The sequence below is a fragment of the Muntiacus reevesi genome, chromosome 18 (assembly GCF_963930625.1).
Source record: "Muntiacus reevesi chromosome 18, mMunRee1.1, whole genome shotgun sequence".
Taxonomy (NCBI): Eukaryota; Metazoa; Chordata; class Mammalia; order Artiodactyla; family Cervidae; genus Muntiacus; species Muntiacus reevesi.
In genome coordinates this window covers 39,015,172-39,035,830 of record NC_089266.1, presented here as the reverse complement: position 1 = coordinate 39,035,830, position 20,659 = coordinate 39,015,172, and the positions used below count along the sequence as shown (strand labels likewise).

The 20,659-nt window shown below is 49.3% G+C and overlaps 1 protein-coding gene across 2 annotated transcripts; it reads left to right on the top strand.

Moving 5' to 3' along the window:
* The first annotated feature begins 7,420 nt into the window (after positions 1-7,420).
* On the top strand, positions 7,421-19,379 carry SERPINF1 (serpin family F member 1). Of its 2 annotated transcripts, none has more exons than XM_065909874.1 (8): positions 7,421-7,521; positions 12,029-12,114; positions 13,485-13,683; positions 14,223-14,378; positions 14,718-14,921; positions 16,472-16,614; positions 18,128-18,338; positions 18,996-19,379. In XM_065909874.1, exons 2-8 carry the CDS (start codon positions 12,037-12,039, stop codon positions 19,253-19,255), a joined length of 1,251 nt encoding a protein of 416 aa, XP_065765946.1. In that variant the 5' UTR covers positions 7,421-7,521; positions 12,029-12,036; the 3' UTR covers positions 19,256-19,379. The 2 variants fall into 2 exon arrangements, with proteins under 2 accessions (XP_065765946.1, XP_065765947.1); XM_065909875.1 differs by lacking the exon at positions 7,421-7,521 and adding an exon at positions 9,723-9,743.
* Positions 19,380-20,659: the final 1,280 nt, after the last annotated feature.

Below are 20,659 nucleotides of genomic sequence, written 5' to 3'. Positions count from 1 at the left end.
AGGGATAAGAGCTCTGCTGAGAAGTAAAGCAGGGAAGGCCTCCCTGAGGAGGTGACTTTGGAGCAGAGACTAGAAGGAGGTGAGGGCAGGCACCAGGGGGACATCCTGAAGAAGAGCGTCCCAGGAAGAGGAGTGGGAGCTGCCCAAAAGGTTTAGGATGAGCAGGAGATCCGTGGGGCCTGGGGAGAGAGAGAATTGTAAAGAGATCATTGGAAAATTATTGGAACAAATCGGCCACCCCACCAGCTTAATTATCCCACTCCTGAGTTTTATTCAGTCCTCTCCTGTCTATTCAGGCTCTAGCCACCATTTGGCTCTAGTCATCACACCCAGGTTCTCCCTGCTGATGCTCTGGCTGCCTTGACTGCGTCTTCTGCCCTGTAAATACTTGTCAGGTGCCTCTGCTGGGTCCAGCAGCACCCCAAGCTCTGGGGCTGCAGTGATGAAAAAGCCGACAAGATTCTCCCCCGCAGAACCTAATCTGGAGGTGGACTGGTCTAGTCCAGCAGTCCCCCACCTCTGGGATCTAATGCCTGATAATCTGAGGTGGAGTTGATGTAATAATAATAAAGTGCACAAGAAATGTAATGTGCTTGAATCATCCCCAAATCACCCCCCACCCCCCTGGGTTCGTGGAAAAACTATCTTTCACAAAACCACTACCAGGTACCAAAAAGGTTAGAGATGCTGGTCTAGACAATAAACAAGTTAAAATTTTGGATTGAAGTATAGGGCTTCCCAGGTGGCTCAGTGGGTGAAGACTCCATCTGCAATGCTGGAGATACAGGAGATGCTGGTTTGATCCCTGGGTCAGGAAGATCCCCTGGAGGAGGGCACGGCAACCTGCTCCAGTACTCTTGCCTGGAGAATCCCACGGACAGAGGAGCCGGGCAGGCCACAGTTCATAGAGTCACAAAGAATCAGACATGACTTAGCAACTGAGCATGCACGCATGCATAGTATGCTGAAGTGTAATGTGTTGGACACGACATAGCGACGGAACAACAACAAAAGTGTAATGAATTTGTTTCATGAACTGAGCACCCCTGTGCAACCAGTACCCAGATCAAGAAACAGTACTCACTCTCCTAACTCCTGGTAATAGACTAGTTTCTCCTGGTTTTGAACTTGAAATAAAAGAAGCATGCAATCCGTGCTCCCTTGTGCCCGACTCTTTTTCATTCAACCTCCTGTTTGTGAGATTCATCAGTGCCATGTGGATGGCAATTATTCACTCCCTGTGGAAGACTTTAATTGAGGGGCGCCATGGTCTGAAGTAAGCTCTGGAAGGCTCATTTGGCTATTGTGTGAACAGACATCAAGGGGCAAACGCAGGAGGAGGGAGGCTGGTTAGCAGGCAAGAGTCGAGTCGTAGGTGGCTTGGCCCAGGGTGCTGGCTGTGGAAATGCAGGGAAGTGATCAGGCTTCAGGTATATTGTGCAGGTAGATGTTACAGAATTTGTGCACAGATTGTACTAGAGATGAGGGAAAGGAGAGGCTCGCAGATGTGGGGTTCATGATTCAAATCCCCTATTTTTGTCTTGAGAAGATGAGATTTACTGAGATGGGAATCTGAGTGAGGGACAGGCTTTAGGATTGATTGGAGATGTCCATTTTGAACATGACTGAAATGCTACATTAATACAGAGCGACCATATGTCCCAGTGTGCCCGGGGAATTCGAGTTATGTCTGTGGTTCCAGTTTAATTCACAGCACCTATTTTTGAACTTGGAAGTGTTTGGATGATGAATTATATGCTCCTCTCACTTGCTCGACATCCATTTGGTTATGTCAAAGTCAAGGCTGGAAGTGTGTATTTGGGAACATACAGATGCTTTGAAAGTCACAGAACTGGCTGATGTCACCTAAGAGGAGATGGAGATGGAAAGAGAAGAAAGGGGGTCCCAGAATCAAGCCAGCAAGGAAGATGGAAAAGATGGGGCTTGTGAGATGGAGAAAAATAGGAGGATGTAGGGAGTCAGGGTTTCAAGAAGGAGGAAGAGTTGGCTGCCTGCAGCCAAGCAGAGATGTCTGCTCCTTTGACAGCAGTTTCCAAGGAGAGCTGGGCACAGAAGCAAGTTGGAGGGTGAGGAGGGAAAGCGCTAAGGCTGTGCAGATGCAACGGTAAATAGCTCTGTCCCATGCAGGTGGGAGGGAGGATGGAGAATTGGACAGTAGCTTTAAGGGATGTGGCAATAAAGGCAGTGCCTTTAAACAGGGGAGTAACAGAGGCTGTTTTAAGGCTGTGGAATGGTCCCTCAGAGAGGGGTACATTGATTATGCAAGAGCGGGGCGACCTATGCAGTGCTGCTGTGACATTCTTGCTATGTCCTTGTGCACATATGCAGTCTTTTTGGCTCAAACACTTAGAAGTAGAGTAAATGAGTTGTGGGTTTGTGTTTTCTATCTTTCACTGCCAGGGCTGCCACACACAGTCACTATTATTATTATTTTGAAATTTTGGCTGCTCCTGGTCTTTGTTGTGGCACGTGGGCTCAGTTGCCCTGCAGCATGTGGGCTCCTAATTCCACGACCAGGAACTGAACCTGTGTCCCCTGCATTGAATCCTTTTTTTAAAAAAAATATTTACCTTGGAGAAGGAAATGGCAACCCACTCCAGAATTCTTGCCTGGGAAATCCCATGAACAGAGGAGACTGGAAGGCTACAAAGAGTCGGCTTCGAAGAGTTGGATATGACTGAAGCGAACGAACAGTCCCACATACACTAATGTATTATGTTAAAAAGAGAAATAAAACAAAATTGAAAACCAGAAAAAAAAATTTATTTGGCTGCGCCAGGTCTTAATTGGGGCACGCAGGGTCTTTTAGTTGTGGCACACAAACTCTTAGTTGTGATATGTGGGATCTGGTTCCCTGACCAGGGATTGAAACCGGGTCACTAAGCGTGGAGTCTTAGCCCCTGGACTGCCAGGGACGTCCCATGTTAAATACGGTTATGCACAACTTTGCCGTTTGTTGCCAGATTGTTCTTCAGAGGGGTTGTATCAATTTACATTCTCATAAGGAGGGCCCAAGAGATCCTAGCTGTCCTCATGCTTACCAGTACTTGGTATTCTCAGCCGTTTCAGTTTAGCCCATCTGAAGAGTGTGAAGTACACTCATCAAAGTATGGTTTTAATTTGCATTCCCTTGATTAGCTGGTGAAAAAAACATCTACTCGTAAGTTTATTGGACGCTCAGGAGTCTTCATCTGTGAATTACCTGGGCCTGTTTTTCTGTTGAATTGTTTTTATTTATGTTTTTATTGATTTGTTATTATTGCTGTTACAGTTAGTAATCTTTTTTGTCAGTTATCAGTGTTACAAACATTTTCTCTTCGTGTGAGGCTTGTCTTTTCATTTTGTTTTATGGTACCTGTTCACGAGAACAAGTTTTTAATTTTAGTGCCAAATTTATCAGTCTTTCACAATTTGTGCTTCTTTTGGTCTCTTGTCTAAAAAAGCATTCCTATTCAGAGATCACAAAGAAATTCATCTATACAATTTTCTAAAATGTTTACATTTTTTTCCTGTTGTGTATTTCTGTTTGTATTTGCTTTTTTTTTTTTAATGGAAGAGAAGGAACGAGTGAGTGCCTTTATTTCTTTGCCAGGCAAAGGGGAAACACAGTAGGCTAGTGCCTCAAGGACTGTGGCCCCTGAATTTGTTGTTTAAGCCATTAAAATTATCTTTGAAAGAATTATTTTTATTATTATTATCTGTCTCCAGGGAGTGTGGACTCAGGTGACTGGAGATCAGAGTGAAAAGAAGACATTGTCTTTAGATAGTTTTGAGTTTTGAACATATGAACAAAATACCTATTCAAAAATTAGTGAATAATTTAAATAAAAATGCATTAAAAAGGTGCTGCAAAAACAGAAATTGTTTTTCAGAAACACTTAAATCTCTAACGTACCTACAGTTAATTTTTGTGTATGGTGTAAAACAGGGATCCAACTTTAGCTTGTCCACAAAGATAGTCATGCCTTCCCATATTTCTTCCTTATTATTCTTTTATTTGGGGCTTCCTTGGTGTTCAGATGGTAAAGAATCTGCCTGCAACGTGGGAGACCTGGATTCCATCCCTGGGTGGGAAAGATCCCCGGGAGGAGGGCAGGGGAACCCACTCCAGTATTCTTGCCTGGAGAATTCCATGGACAGAGGAGCCTGACAGGTTATAGTCCATGGGGATCACGAAGAGTCAGACACGACTAAGCACATTTTTTTTTAATTTTTAAATGTTTTTCATTTATTTATATTAGTTGGAGGCTAATTACTTTACAATATTGTAGTGGTTTTTGCCATACATTGACATGAATCAGCCATGGATTTACATGTGTTCCCCATCTCGATCCCACTTCCCGTCTCCCTCTCCATTCCATCCCTCTGGGTCTTCCCAGTGCACCAGGCCCGAGCACTTGTCTCATGCATCCAACCTGGGCTGGTGATCTGTTTCACCCTTGATAGTATACTTGTTTCAATGCTGTTCTCTCTGAACATCCCACCCTCGCCTTCTCCCACAGAGTTCCAAAGTCTGTTCTATACATCTGTGTCTCTTTTTCTGTTTTGCATATAGGGTTATCGTTACCATCTTTTAAAATTCCATATATATGCATTAGTATACTGTATTGGTCTTTATCTTTCTGGCTTACTTCACTCTGTATAATGGGCTCCAGTTTCATCCATATCATTAGAACTGATTCAAATGTATTCTTTTTAACGGCTGAGTAATATTCCATGGTGTATATGCACCACAGCTTCCTTATCCACTCGTCTGCTGATGGGCATCCAGGTTGCTTCCATGTCCTGGCTATTGTAAACAGTAAGCATATTCTTTTACTTGACTTCTCCAGGTCTTAGTTGTGGCACATAGGCGCTTCCATCTTCATTGTGGCATGCGGGATCTTTTTTCTAAGTTGTGGCATACAAACTCTTACATGCAGCATGTGGGGTCCAGTTCCCTGACCAGGGATCAAACCCAGACCCCTGCCTTGGGATCGTGGAAATTTGACTACCAGGAAAGTCCCCTTCCCATGTTCCTATGATTAGCTTATTTGTATTCATCCTTCAAAACTCAACTTAGATTCATATATTCCAACTTTGCTGCCATGATAACCTATAGAGCAGTGCCATCCATCAGAAACACAATGAAAACCACATATGTAGTTTAAGATTTCTAGTGGTTACATTAAATAAACAGGAGAAATTAATTTTAACAGTATATTTATTTAATCCAGTATATTAATCAGGGTCAAAATTATTGCTATTGTTCACATTAATTTTCATGATAAATATTAAAAACCTAGTGTGTATTTTATATTTACAGGAGCTCTGTGACCCATGGTGAGTGGTTATCATATTAGATGGCATGGCTGTAGACAGGTATCACAGAATGTGCCATATTATACTGGAAGGATCTGGGCTCGTATCAGCCTCTGTTTTTAGCCAGTGAGCTTCTGAAGGACGGGCACCAAGTCTTAATCATCTATGTACTCCTTCTCCGTGTACCTAGCAAGCGATTTGAGTAGAGGTCCTCAGTTTTTGGTTGAAAGGATTGAACGCTGACTGCTTTTTCAAAAACTGGGGTATACTTGCTTTACAAGGTTGTACAATAAAGTGAATTAGCTATATGTCTACATTTATCCCCTCTCTATTGGCCTTCCCTCCCCCTGACCTCACATCCCACCCATCTAGATCATTACGGAGCACCAAGCTGAGCTCTCTATGTTATACAACAGGTTCCCACTAGCTGTCTATTTTACACATGGTAGTGTGTAGATGGGGCTTCCCCTGTGGCTCAGTCAGTAAAGAATCCGCACGCAATACAGAGGACCTGGGTTTGATCACTGGATTGGGAAGATCCCCTAGAGGAGGGCATGGCAACCCACTCTAGTGTTCTTGCCTGGAGAACTCCATGGACAAAGGAGCCTGCTGGGCTACAGTCCACGGGGTCACAAAGAGTTGGACACGACTGAGTGACTAAGAGCACAGTGAGTTTATGTCAATCCCAATGTCCCAGTTCATCCCAGTACCCCCACCTCGTGTCCACATGGCCATTTTCTATGCCTGGGTCTCTATTTCTGCCCTGCAAATAGGTTCATCTGTACCATCTTTCTAGATTCGATATATGTGTTAATGTACGATGCTTGTTTTTCTCTTTCTGACTTCCTTCACTCTGTATGACAAACACCTGGTTTACCTATATCTCTAGAAATAACCCAGTTTTGTTCTTTTTTATGGCTAATATTCCACTGTATATATGTACCACATCTTCTTTATCCATTCATCTGTCAATGGAGAACTCTGACTGTTGACACTTTGTTCTTTACATAAATCTCAACCTGGTTCACTGGGGAGTTCTACCCAAAGGCCCCAGCTCTGCTCCCTGGAACCTCACATGAAGTGTGTGTGTGTGTGTGTGTGTGTGTGTGTGTATTAGTCTTTCAGTGGTGTCTAACTCTTTGCAACCCATGGACTGTCACCCAACAGGCTCCTCTGTCCATGGGATTCTCCAGGCAAGAACACTGGAGTGGGTAGTCATTCCCTTCTCCAGGGGATCTTCCCGATCCAGGGATTGAACCTGGGTCTCCTGCATGGGCAGGCAGATCTTTTACTGACTGAACCACCAGTGAGGGTCCCCTAAATTTTCTCTTCTAAATATCCCAGAGTGCTTTCCCTTCCTTCTCTGGTCCCTCCTTCTCTGAACAACCACTGGGCCTGTGTCAGGACTCACAAGTGCCTGGAGAAGGTTATGGTACATTCTCTATAATCATTTCTCATGTCAGTATTTTAGTCTCATAATCACACTGCAAGTTTCTTAATGCCCCGAGGTGAGCAGAGCCTTGGAGCACTGCTCCCAGGTGAACTCTACGGTGCCCAGGTGGGTGCCAGGTACTCACACTTGGCCTTCTCTCAGGACTAATGTTTACAGTACATCTCATTTCTTCTGCTCAGATATTTTCCCCACTGTCTTGCCTCATCTTCAGAAATCAGAGCATTTCAGGGCTGAAAAAGCACACAGACATCCCAGTCCCATTCACTCATTTTTCAGTCAAGGATAGGGAGAAGCCATGAATGATGTCTTGCCCCAGATCTAGGTACCAGAACCAAGGACCAGCAAAAACCTGAGTCCCAGTTCTGGACCAGTGTTTCCTCTATTTTGGCTTACTCCTGGGCCTCCTCTTGCCAGACTCTTCCTCAGCCCCGCTCCCACCCAGGCTGAACAGGCTGCCCTCCAGGGATGGGGGGCACGGCCAGGGCTCCAAAGAAAGGTTTGGTGTTGCAGTCTGATGTGTGAACTGGGGGTGTGTGGCAGAAGGCCAGCAGTGGGTTAAAGTTAACACCAGACAATGATGCAATCACAGAGTCCAAATTGAGTGCAGGTCGCTTTAAGAAAGGAGTAGCTGTAATCTGAAGCCTGCTGGACGCTGGCTTGGGAGGCAGCAGAAAAGGCTCTGGTGCTCACAGGAGGCCCTCAGTGTGCAGACCCAGGCTGGGCGTGCAGCGGCGGTGCACCCACAGGTAAAGCAGCTCCCTGTCTGGTCCGCGTGCGTATCAGGGGACGATGGGAGGCTCTCCTGGGCTGGGGTGACTAGGGTGAGGCAGGTATAACTCCAGGGAGCAGAAAAGAGGGGTGCCAGGGAGAAGAGGCGGGGAGACCACAGTTCCTGCAGCTTGGGGACCAGGGTGAATATGTGAGGGAGGACAGAGGGAGTTGGAGGTCAGAAGGTCAGAACCCAATTATCCCTAAACCAACTGCACCACTAGAAGAAGCCAGGAAAACTCTTGAATGGAATGGGCTGGAAACAGTGGAGGAAGGAGGCAGTGGAGGGGAAGAAGGTGAGAACGTGGCTAGCTGCTGGGTCAGGTCTGAGCAGCAGTTTGGGGTGGGGTGCTCTGCAACCCTGGGGGAAAGAGGCTGTTGGGTGCTGTGCCTCCACTGGGGAGCCCATCGGGCAGCCTGGCCATGGCTTAGACTCAGCTCCCTGTTGCCATTCAACATCAACTGGCGCTGATTTCAAAGGTAACTTCTCAACACTGCCAAGCAGCTGGCTTGCGGGGAGCCCTCCGGGGGCAGGGGTTGTGTGCTGGGATGGAGGGCAGCGAGGTCCTTCTCTCCAGGGCCCACCCGTTTTCTTTGGCCAAGTCAGCTGCCAGTACAAGCTGGGAGATCAATGGGGTCTCGGCCTCTCGCAAACAATGACCGCTATTGAGTCCAGCCGGGGTATGGGATCTGGGGGCTTAGCTGCCAGAGCTGGAGAGGTTGGCCGCCCGCACCCTCGGTGCTCCCTGGGGCCAGCCACATCGAGGGGCGGGTCTGGGCCAGAGAAGAACTTCAGGCTTCCCGGAAACCCCATCATTGTCTGGCCTATGCCAGTCCACCAGAAGTTCAGCCCCCAGGCTGAGGGTGGGAGGGGAAGCAGGCCAGGGAATTCTGTTTCCAAGACTGATCCTTCCGGGGTGTGGGGAGCTGAAACCCCTGTGTACTCTGCCTCCATGTATTCAGGTTCCAAGACTTTCAGAAAAAAAAGTTGCCTGGGGACTTGGTGGGGTCACCACGGTGGGGTGGATCCGGAGGGGACCCCTCGGGATCTCCCTCCCAGAGACAGGGAGGAGGGCGGTGGCCTTCCCTGCACTGCCTGTGAGGTCCACCGCCATGTGGCTTAAAGGCCCTATGGTTCTGGGAGGAGGAGGAGGAGGAGGAGGAGTGATGGTGTTTGTCTCACCACTGGGTTTAATCTGAAACACATGTATTGGCTCAAATGTATCCTTCCAGCTGGTAGGCAGGATCTCAAAATTGCAGTTCCTTGTGTCTCTTGATTGGGGCAATGTGGCTGAGAGGCAGACCTGAGCTTGGCCGAGCTGGGAGGAGAGTCACCTCCTCCGCCCCCCCCCCACCCCCCCCCGCCCTTTGGACTGGATGGCACCACTGTGCCTGTGCCCCTGGCCAGGTGATGGCTGCCTGGCCCAGCCCACAGAGCCGCCCCCTTGGACAAGGCACCGAGTGTGCTCAGAGGGGCCCCCCTGTGCAGAAGACCCTTACTCTCAACCCTGTCCCTGCCCTTGCAGGGGGCTTCCAAGAATCTCTCCACTTCCCTCATCCCCAGGGCTTGAGGTGAAGGGTTCAAAGAGGTACCGTTAATACTGTGTGTCCTGGCGACTGGCTCCGGCAGCTATGGATCCGCGTGCCTTTCCCTGCCAGGGTCCCTCACCACCGCATCTTCAGTTCTCAGCCCACCCACGTGGTAACAGTGATCACATGACCCAAGGTTTGAGCTCAAACTCTGTAGGAGCTCCTATAGAGAAGATCCACCTTCAACAGCATCTGGATTTGGTTTCCTTAAACACCAGGCCAGGGTGGCATCTCTCACCTCCCTCCTCCCTCCTCCGTCGGCTCCCTACCCTGGGCCAGGGACTAGAGCTAATGGCTTTTCCTTGAGCCCTGCCGCCCCTGCATCTCACTGAATTTCCAGTCTCTGCTAAACCAGTTTGCTGGGGCTCAGGCAGGGAAGAGCCCTGCCAGCTCTGGGTGGGGCTGGCCGGGTGGAGAGAGCAGCTGTGAGCCTAGACGCTGTTACAGGCTCTATCTTGCCTGCAGAAAGTTCTTCCCGTTGCCTCGGTGGACAATTTCTCCTTGAGTGGCAGGGGCTGCCATGCAGAAGAGCAGCTGGCTGAGAACAGAGGGGTCAGTGGAACTCACTGGGAGATACATGCTCGCGATCAGGGTTTAGAGAAAAAGCCAGGTTGGTACCCACTGGCCATCCAGCCATAAGCAGAACAAAATCAGAGGCCATCTTTTCTTTTGGTGCCTTTCACATTGTCCAGAAGATTGTGTCAGTCACTCAGTTTGTCTGACTCTTTGTGACTCCATGGACCGTAGCTTGCCAGACTCTCCTGTCCATAGGATTCTCCAGGCAAGAATACCGGAGTGGGTAGCCATTCACTTCTCCAGGGTATCTTCCTGACTCAGGGATCAAATCTGGGTCTCTCACATTGCAGGCAGATTCTTTACTGTCTGAGCCACCAAGACAGACTTAATTTTAAGGACTTTGCCCCCAAATCGCACACTGCATTCTTTTTTTTTTTGGCCACGTAGCATGTGGGATCTTAGTTCTCCAAACAGGGATCAAGCCCAGCCCCCTGCATTGCAAGTTTGGAGTCTTAACCATTAGATACCAGGGAATTCCCCACACACTGCACTCTTAATTTTCCTATTTGTTCTGAGAAGTCAGAAAAGTGTGTGTGTTTGCATGCATGTGTACTAAGTTGCTTGAGTCGTGTCCCATTCTCTGCGACCCCCTGGACTGTAGCCCGCCAGGCTCTTCTGTCCATGGGATTCTCCAGGCAAGAATCCTGGAGTGGGTTGCCATGCCCTCCTCCAGGGGACCTTCCCAAGGCAGGGATCAAACCTGCATCTCTTTAATCTCCTTCACTGGCAAGGGGCTTCTTTACCAGTAATGCCTACTGGGAAGCCCCGAGTATGTGTTTATGGGTATACAAAAGGAAGAAAGAGTTTGAGACCCTTGGCCTGTGTGTGTGTTGTAGGGGAGGTGAGAGGTAGGGAAGACAGATTTTAAGTTCTTGACCCAGCAATGTGAATGGAGGGAGAACAGGGACCAGCCAGAGGTCCTGACTGCTGGGACCTTATCCCTCTCTCTAACCAGAAGGCCCTCAGAAGACCTTATTTATGAACTCCCCACTGCTTTCATCCCCTCCCACCTCCACATCCTGCCCCCAAGGTTGAGCTCACAGAGGCAGTGAATGTAGGAGGGCAAGAGATGGGGGAGTCTTGCACTTAGAGTTCCCTTTGTCCTTGTGGTCCAGAGTTTGGATCAGAGTCATGTCCAAAGAGGCTACTGCTGGGGAGGTGTAGGGATGTGGGTGGCCTTACTAAGACATGGTATTATTTAACTTGAAGGAAAGGACTCTGAGGGGTGTCAGAGCGGGTTCCAAGCTGGTAGGAGGAAGAGGATTTGGCTTCCCAAGGGGAAAGGGTGGGTCCTGAGGTTCCAGGAGTAGGGAGACACAATTTGACTCAGGGATCATTGGAGAACTCACCTGTCTTTGGCCCCGCTGAGTGCTATGAAGGCATCACTGAATTTAATTCTCATCGCAACAGGTAAGAATTGATTTCCATTTTACAAGAGAAGACACTGGGCTTTAGAGAGGTATTAAGACACAGAACTGGGGACTTCCCTGGTAGCTCAGTGACTAAGACTGCATTCCCAATGCAGGGGGTCCAGTTTCAATCCCTGATTGGGGAAGTGGATCCCACATGCCAAAACTAAGAGTTCACACGCATCTAAAGAAAAAAAAAGAGATTCCCATGTGCTGCAATTGAGACCTGGCACAGCCATAAACAGAGAAACAAAAAAGACACAGGATTGATGGGAATTCCCTGGCAGTCCAGTGGCTAGAACTCAGCATTTTCACTGCCTGGATCTGGGTTCGATCCCTGGTCAGGGAACTAAGATCCCATGATTCCCTGATGAAACCACAGTTTCCAGGGCAGAGCAATTCAAGGAGAGAGTTTGAGAGCTTCTTGTGGCGGACCTGGGACTGGACCAGATGCTCCCATTCTCTGTGTTCTATGATTCTACATCTGAGATTCTGCCCCCATGCTGTTACTAGACATAGATCCAAATCCTACATAACGAGCTGGTCAGGTGCCTGAACAGCCTTGGTGTGCATTTGGGCTGGATCACGCCCCCACACAGAAGCCCACTGCTGGGCCTTCACCATCCTGGAGGTTTAGGCCTGAAGGAGGGTCTCCTGGCACAGACCATGAATGAAAACACAAGCTTGCCATAGGACTGTGGGCTGTGAGCAGGGGGAGGGCTGGGGAGGTGCTGAGAGGGAGGGGTTAGCAAGCTTAGGGTCCACTTCCAGCCCGGGGGGAGGCTGGACGGAAGGTGCCTGGCCCTGCTCCCTGCCCAGGGCAGCTGGTGGTGCAGGGTGGTGGTGAGGGAAGCAGCCTGCCTCCTCTTTTGCTCTCTTGCAGCCTGCCTCCTCTTTTGCTCTCTTGCAGACCCGGAGATGCAGGCCCTTGTGCTACTCCTCTGGACTGGAGCCCTCCTTGGGCTTGGCTGCTGCCAGAACGCCGGCCCGGAGGCGGTCAGTAGAAGTTGGGCGCGGTGGGGGGACGACGTTAGCAATCCCAGTCCCACCTTGTCAGGCAGCACGGGGAGACTGGACAGCACCCAGGCTGCAGGCCAGGCTCTGGTCTTTCCGTCCAGACAGGGCCTTGGTTTTTCCAAGAGCAAAACAGAAAGTGTCTGGCCCTGCCTTTCAGAGGATGGGGGTTGGCAGCGGGGGGGCGGGGGGGCTGGGGGGAGATCCAAGAAGGTGAAAGGCGAAAGCCCTTTAACAAGCGCTTCAGTGAAGATTTTCTCATTACCCTGCATTACTTATGGGTCTCACTGAGGAGCTGGTGGTCTTGGATGTTTGCTCCGATCCTAACTAGGGGGCAGCAGTGATGTAAGAGCATGGAAATGCCTCTTTCCTGTCCAGACAGAGTACAGTCGGGTTGCAAAGGCAGATGCCAAGAGGCCTAGGCTATGTGAGAGTCGAGGGTAGGGAGGTAGTGGTGACTGTCACAAGGGTGGCCAGGCCAGGTGGGGTATATTGGTAGGAGCTCTGGACTTTATTGTGAGTTCCAAGTTTGAATTCTGGTTCTACCTGTCACCAGTTTTTTTTTAATTTTAGATAAGTCACTGTAACTTCAATCTATTTTCTTATCTATAAGACGGGATGAAAAATACCCATCCTTACAGGGCCAACGTGGACAGTGACTTATTTATCTACTGAACACCCACTCTGTAGGTGCTGGGGATGGGTGGAAATATAAAAGACTCAGTTCTGGCCTTCAAGGAACTGTTTTAAGACATTAATCTTTGAGAATATCACTTACATCAACTAGTATGAAATGAAGTAACTCAAATGGAAAGAACCACCACAGAGCCTGGCGCATGGTATATACATGGTAAGTGGTTAATATGTGAGTGGTAGTTGACTCTCAACAATGGCCAGAGAACTAAAGATGCCTTCATATTGGGGCCACCAGAGAAAGTCTGTGATGGAAGAGGTGATGTCTGATCCGGGCCAAGAAAGACAAGGAGGGTTTGATAGGAGGGTCCAGGTGGAGACCTGGGAGCAGTGGGCAAGTCTGAGCAGACAGGGAGACTCTGGCCTGAGAACAGAATTTCTTGGGAAGGGGGACTTCCCTCCGTTTTTTTCTTTTTCCGAGTCACAGGCCTGAAGCTCACAGGTCACTGGTGTTTAAAGCTGGCCAGCTAACCTCTCTTGAGGGTTGCCTCTCCCCAGCAGAGCACCCCCATAGGAGTAGGGGGCACAGACTCAGTCCAACGCATGGCTATACCTCCTCAGGCAGGACAGCCTTCAGGGACTAGAAGGACAGTCCCACGCCAAGCCAGGAGACCAGTCAGCCCCTGCTCATCTGCACTGGTCCTTGTACTCAAATGCAGGGCTCCATGGCCCCCGAGAGCACGGGGGCGCCAGTGGAGGAAGAGGATCCCTTCTTCAAGGTCCCTGTGAACAAGCTGGCGGCGGCCGTCTCCAACTTTGGCTACGACCTGTACCGCGTGAGATCCGGCGAGAGCCCCACCACCAACGTGCTGCTGTCTCCGCTCAGCGTGGCCACGGCGCTCTCTGCCCTGTCGCTGGGTGAGTCCGCTGCTGCAGAAAGCCCGGGATCCCAGAGCCGCCCTCTGACCTCTGTACATAGCTGACTCGAGGCCCTGGACACACTTCACTTAGGGAGGGTGATGAGGCCTGAGAGGCTGGCCCAGGGTCCTGGCATGTACGAGTGGGGGCTCAGGTTGGGGAGGGGGGCGCGGAGCACTGCCGACAGAGGTGTGTGGCCTTGGGACCAACAGTCTCTGCTCTCACTCGACCCACACAGCTGGGTTCATGGGGAAAAGCAGGAAATAGGAAGCTGTAGGACAGTCTGGTAAGTGCTGTGATGGGAGAAGTACGGGGACTTTGAACCCTCACTCCCATCCTTTTATTTTTCCAGGCCTGATGCCTTTGGCCTACCTTCAGGAAAACCTATTATTCTTCCACTGCCTTCAAATTCCTTGCCACCTAGAAAATCTCCAGGTACCAGCAGATAGATAGGCTCAGGGTTCAGTGTCCACAGGAGCTAGGCTGACATGGGCCAGGCAAGCAGTTACAGAGGCTCACAGGCCTGTTCCCCTTGGCAGGTGCGGAACAGCGGACAGAATCCATCATTCACAGGGCTCTGTACTATGACCTGATCAGTAACCCAGACATCCACGGCACCTACAAGGACCTCCTTGCCTCCGTAACCGCCCCCCAGAAGAACCTTAAGAGCGCTTCCCGGATTATCTTTGAGAGGAGTGAGTCACCAGAGCATGTCTGCCTGGGGCCAGGCCAGGCACTGGGGGGTGGGCAGGAAGGGGCCGCATGAGTACAAAGAGGATCAGAAAGAGGATACGGGCTGAAGGAGATATCGGGAGGGATGGGGGAGGACAGTCACGTGAAGAGAAACAGCAATGAGTGAAATCTGTTGTTCCCCATCCAGTGCTCGGGGAAGCTGGCACGGAGTCCGGAGAGCCCCGGAAGGATGCCAGGCAGGGAGTCAGGGCCTGCCGAGGATCAGGCAGAGCCACAGACTGTCAGGGAGGATGCTGGGTGAGGTCTCAGAGTGCACTAACCTCTGCCCCATCTCTTTGCAGAGCTTCGTATAAAAGCCAGCTTCATCCCACCCCTGGAGAAGTCATATGGGACCAGGCCCAGAATCCTAACCGGCAACTCTCGAATAGACCTTCAAGAGATTAACAACTGGGTGCAGGCCCAGATGAAAGGGAAAGTCGCTAGGTCCACGAGGGAGATGCCCAGTGAGATCAGCATTTTCCTCCTGGGCGTGGCTTACTTCAAGGGTGAGGGCTTCTCCACTTGGCTTTCGGCTGAGGGTGGACAGTGGGTGTCAAGAGGGGGCCAGGAAGGAGGGGACGTCAAAGAAGGCAGAGGAGGACCCTGGAAAGGTCCTTGTCTGAAGGCTGCCTGCTTGTCACCAAACTCGAGGCAAACATTGGATAAGTACCTACAAAGTGTAAGGGGTGGTGGAGAAAGACCAGCAGAGATAAGGGGGCACTCCCAATCCTGTGCCTTTTTTGGGGCGGGCGTTGGTAGAGGGCCCATGCCTGGCTCTGGCTGGAGAGACCTGCATGAACTTCATAGCTTTTTTGAGCTTGTTTTTTCATCTGTCACTGGGAGATGGCAAACTGATTTCAGAGGCACTCTATGTGTGTTGTCTCCTATCTTCTCATGGACCTAGCATCATGCCTGGGACACACAGCAGGTACTCGATAAACCGAGTGTGTGTGTGTGCTAAGTTGGTTCAGTTGTGTCTCTTTGCAACTCTATGGACCGTAGCCCACCAGGCTCCTTTGTCCATGGAATTCTCCAGGCAAGAATACTGGAGTGGGTTGCCATGTCCTCCTCCAGGGGATTTTCCCAACCCAGGGACTGAACCCACATCTCTTACATCTCATGCATTGGCAGGCAGATTCTTTACCACTACCACCACTTGGGAAGTCCTTGATAAACCATATTAGTTCTCTAATAATGTTCTTATAGGCCATGGTGAGGTACCCAACTATTCCACAGGCCCAGTGTGAGGCCAGCCCTATTCATGAGACTTGGGTGGGATTTTGGGCAACCTCCCCTTAAAAAGCTTCACAACTGTCTATCAGGCAGTATTGAAAGAGGACTCCTAAGCCCCCAGAGAAAAGTCCTTCATGGAGCACTGAGATCCACGAAGTGAAAGAAGCTGTCACAGACCAGCATGTTAAAGACCACGTTAAACGATCGGCTCACTGTGTGAGCACTGGCAAGTCACTTTTCTCTGGGCGTTCATGGTTTTTCATCTATGAGATGGTCAATGACATGACGTCGCAGTCCCTTCCAACTCTGGCCTCCCTGCAGTCTGTCTCCCGGACACATCACTGTAGAGTGTGTACACTCTACACCTTTCTCCTAGCTATCACAGAACTTAAATAAACCTGACAATATTTTTTTCTGAGTTTACATGTGGAAGGTAGTCAGGACCCTTAAAATATCATGGTCCAGACTGCCCATCCCAAGACAGATCTACTCCCTGATGTGTAAGGGCCTCTGATGACTCAGATTCCTGCTGTTGTTTAATTGCTAAGTGGACTCTTTTGCAATCCCACGGACTGTAGCTCCTCTGTCCATGGGATTTCCCAGGCAAGCATACTGGAGTGGGTTGCCATGCCATCTTCCAGGTGATCTTCCCAACCCAAGGGTTGCACCCGCGTCTCCTGCATTGACAGGAGACGCAGGTCAATTCTCAGTTCTTTACCACTGAGCCATCAAGGAATCCCAAGATTCCTGTAGCTGGGCAATTTTCAGCAGTATGCCTTTCTGGTCTCCTGGGGCTCAGGGCACTCCATCTGTTTCATTCCAGGGCAGTGGGTAACAAAGTTTGACTCCAGAAAGACTTCCCTGGAGGATTTCCACTTGGATGAGGAGAGGACTGTGAAAGTCCCCATGATGTCAGACCCTAAGGCCGTTTTACGGTACGGCTTGGATTCTGATCTCAACTGCAAGGTCTGTATGGGCAGTGAGTGGTGGTGTTCAGGCAGGATGGCGCAGTGGGAATAGAATGGCCTTTGAGATCTGACAGCAGTCTGAATTATTCATTGACTTATTTACGGCTGAGCTGGGTCTTCCTTGCTGCGCAGCATGGACTTTCTGTAGTTGTGAGGTGGGCTTCTCACTGTGGTGGCTTCTCTTGTTATGGAGCTGTCTGAATTTTACCTGCTACGTGCCCTTCAGTAAATTAAGAGGTTTTCTGAGTGAGTTGCCATGCCTTCCTCCAGGGGATCTTCCCAACCCAGGGATTGAGAACCCAGGTCTCCTGCATTGCAGGAGGATTCTTTACCAGCTGAGCCACAACGGAAGCCCAAGAATACTGGAGTGGGTAGCCTATCCCTTCTCTTGCGGACCTTCCCAACCCAGCAATCAAATCGGGGTCTCTGGCATTGCAGGCAGATTCTTTACCAACTGAACTATCAGGGAAGCCCCACCAGCTGAGCCCTTTGTTTCTAAAAATGAAGGGCCATGGCTATTGAAACTTATCCTGCAACTCAGGGTTTGTTGCAAGGGTTGGTAAAGTGAAAATGAGTCCTCAAGACTGGGCATTCAAATACTGGTTATTTATTTATTTTTTTGTCTTTCCTTCTTCTCTTTTTTTGGGGAGAACTTGTATTTATAAAAATCCAAACTTTCAAAATCTGTCGCAAACTCCAAGTTGCTGGCATTCTAAGTCTCTCCTAGCTGACTTAAGAAAATTCTAAGTCAGTAGTTTTTTTTCTTTGGGAATCTGACAAAATGCCTGAAGCACCGGAGAGAAATGCCACATATGCATCTCTGCAGGTGATTTCAGGGGCTCTTGGGACCCCCCGATGCCATCTGCCCCTTAGGTTAAAGACCTCAGCTCAGAGGGTCATTGTATTGCTGCTTCTGCATTGCTCTTCCCAGTGCCCTCATTTCTAGTCCGGGGCTCTGTATATAACAGATGATCAGTAACTATTGGCCAACAAACTTTGGAAGAAAACACAGACCTGGGAATTCAATTCTGGGTCTTTAGAAAACCACAGAAGAAAATTCTTTCAGCAGATAACTTCAGTTGGTATTCAGCTAAGAAAAGACAATGGTTTATGCTTGAAGAAACATCAGTAGATAGCTTTTATTTATTTACCTGCATCAGGTCTTAGTTGCCTCATGCAGGGTCTTTCATTGCAGTGCAAGGACTCTCTAGTTGTGGCCTATGGGCTTAGCTGCTCTGCAGCATGTGGGATCTTACTTCTCAGCCTAGGGATTGTCGGTGCCCCCTGCAATGCCAGAATTCTTTAACCACTCTACCACCAGGGAAGTCCCAGCAGTAGACATCTTGCTGCCGGAAAGCAACAGCTTAGAGGGACAACTGTTACACAGACGAGGGGTGGGGGAAGCGAGGCAAGGCCTGGTCCAGGAGAGAAGGCGGCTAGGGGCGTTTGTCCATGGCTAGGCTCCTGGGCTCCAAACATCTAACCCATGTGCTTCCTCTCTGTTGTTTCAGATTGCCCAGCTGCCCTTGACTGGGAGCACAAGTATCATCTTCTTCCTGCCTCAGAGAGTGACCCAGAACTTGACCTTGATAGAAGAGAGCCTCACCTCTGAGTTCATTCATGACATAGACCGAGAACTGAAGACTGTTCAGGCGGTCTTGACTGTTCCCAAGCTGAAGCTGAGTTATGAAGGCGAACTCACGAAGTCTGTGCAGGAGCTGAGTACGGCTACAACACCTCTGTGCTCTTGGGGAGGGTGGGGTTGAATCTTTGAGCCTTCCTTCCACCTTGCTACAGTGAAAGTCGCTCAGTTGTGTCTGACCTTTCAACCCCATGGACTGGAATTCCCATGGAATTCTCCAGGCCAGAATACTGGAGTGGGTAGCCTTTCCCTTCTCCAGGGGATATTCCCAACCCAGGGATCAAACCCAGGTCTCCTGCATTGCGGGCAGATTGTTTACCAGCTGAGCCACAAGGGAAGTCCTCCACCTTGCTAAACAGAATGCAAAGCCTCCACGGACTAATACTGGGGCTCCGGATGATCCCTTCATTCTAATAGTGCTGGAGGGGAAGGCTGAACTGCCTTCCTTATCAGACTCATTCCTAAGCCCCCAGAGCATACATCCTATAACAGGAACTCTGAACACTGCCTCTCAAGATAGGTCCCTTGACCTGGTTTCTAATCTTAACCTCACTGGCTGAGTGCTCTTAGGCAAGTCACTTAACCCTTAACCAGCCCAGAGTTCTACGTATGTCACAGACAGCCAAAAGCAGTGTTCCATCCCCACTCTGCTTGCCTTCTTGAGAATCAGGTTTCTATTCTTTCTTGTAGCATTCACAAGGCAAGGTTTTAATGGAAATCTTTCTCAATTTCTGCAGAGCTGCAATCCCTGTTTGATGCACCAGACTTTAGCAAGATCACGGGCAAACCTATCAAACTCACTCAAGTGGAACATCGCATCGGATTCGAGTGGAATGAGGATGGGGCAGGTACTAACCCCAGCCCAGGGGTCCAGCCTGCCCGCCTCACCTTCCCTCTGGACTATCACCTTAACCAACCTTTCATCTTTGTACTGAGGGACACAGACACAGGGGCCCTTCTCTTCATAGGCAAAATTCTGGACCCCAGGGGCACTTAATACTCCAACTTAAGGTTCAAATACCCCAGAAGAAAAAAATACTAGCGGGATGGCAGATTATATATTATATGAGGCTGCCCCTACGTTTCACTGTATACTTTGCAATAAAAGTGCTTTATCCTTACCTTTCGTTACCCTGCTCCTCCTCCTATATTGAGCTATGTTAAATTTAATATGAAGACAAATAGCCCTTTAGGAATTTGTTGGTCCCGTCTTTATAGGCTGGGTCTACCTATACTGCACAGAGTCACCATACGAGATATGAACTATATAATGTTGGGACTGATTCTCTGCTCTGTGGGGGTTCACACTTTAGGACACCAATCCCCCTGGGAAGAGATTTCCTGTCTCTACAATCAGTGGAGCCAGCTCTTTAACACAGAGGATTTTGCATGCTAAGCTGCTTCAGTCATGTCTGACTCTTTGCGACCCTATGGACTGTTGCCCGCCAGGCTCCTCTGTCCATGGGGTTCTCCAGGCAAGAATACTGGAGTGGGTTGCCATGCCTTCCTCCAGGGGATCTTCCCGACCCAGGGATTGAACCTGCGTCTCTATGTCTCCTGCTTTGGCAGGTGGGTTCTTAACCACTGGCACCACCTGGGAAGCACAAGACTTCAGGTTTTTTATTTTTTGGCCACACTACATAGCATGTGGGATCTTAGTTTCCCTGGGCCTCCTGCTTTGGAAGTGTGGAGTCTTAGCCACTGGACCCCCAGGCAAGTCTTGGACTTTAGGTCTTAAACCAAGCACAGATAATCCCCTTGTCAAGCTAATGTCACCTGACAACACAGGTTAACATGCAGACAGATCAGGGAGGAAGTTTGTAACTTCAGGAAATAATTCTGTATTTTAAAGAGCATTTAAAGAAAGCTCTTAAGTTCACATAAAAATAAGGTCTGAGATGTAAAATTCTACCCACATTCTTTTTAAGGAAGTGGGCCTATTTTACAAAGTACAGCAGAACCTTTTTTTCAGGAACTTGAAACGTGTCAAGTGTTTCAAGAACAGAACAACTACAGAATTGGCCACAGGACTAAATTTTTCTTCTTGAAAGTCAGTTCTACCCAAACATCTCATTGGCCACGGCCTCTGCCACAGTGAGTTAGTAGAAAGGAAGACAAACGAGATTCTGCCTGCCCTTCATTCAAAGGTTTGAGTGCAAACCGTGTTCTGAACACTCAGCTTCTTGAAAAGCTACTGCCAGGCAGCTTCAAGGCCATTCAGTTCCTGATTATAAATGCCAGGGCAACCACCAGGCACTTCTTGGGCATGGATGGGGTGGGCAAGCTCTCAAAGCAGCATGAATTCTTTTCCACTAACTCATCTGAACCACTTGGTCCCCAGTGGTGACAGAGAACCCAGGGTTCAGATCCAGAGACTCTGGCCGTCTCACGGGGTTTAGAC

What these genes read in the sequence shown, in the direction of transcription:
- SERPINF1 (XM_065909874.1), top strand. Translation starts at nt 12,037, where the DNA reads ATGCAGGCCCTTGTGCTACTCCTCTGGACTGGAGCCCTCCTTGGGCTT. An exon ending in AGAACGCCGGCCCGGAGGCG is followed by an intron (nt 12,115 to 13,484) that starts GTCAGTAGAAGT and finishes ACTCAAATGCAG; the next exon opens with GGCTCCATGGCCCCCGAGAG. An exon ending in ATTCTGATCTCAACTGCAAG is followed by an intron (nt 16,615 to 18,127) that starts GTCTGTATGGGC and finishes CTGTTGTTTCAG; the next exon opens with ATTGCCCAGCTGCCCTTGAC.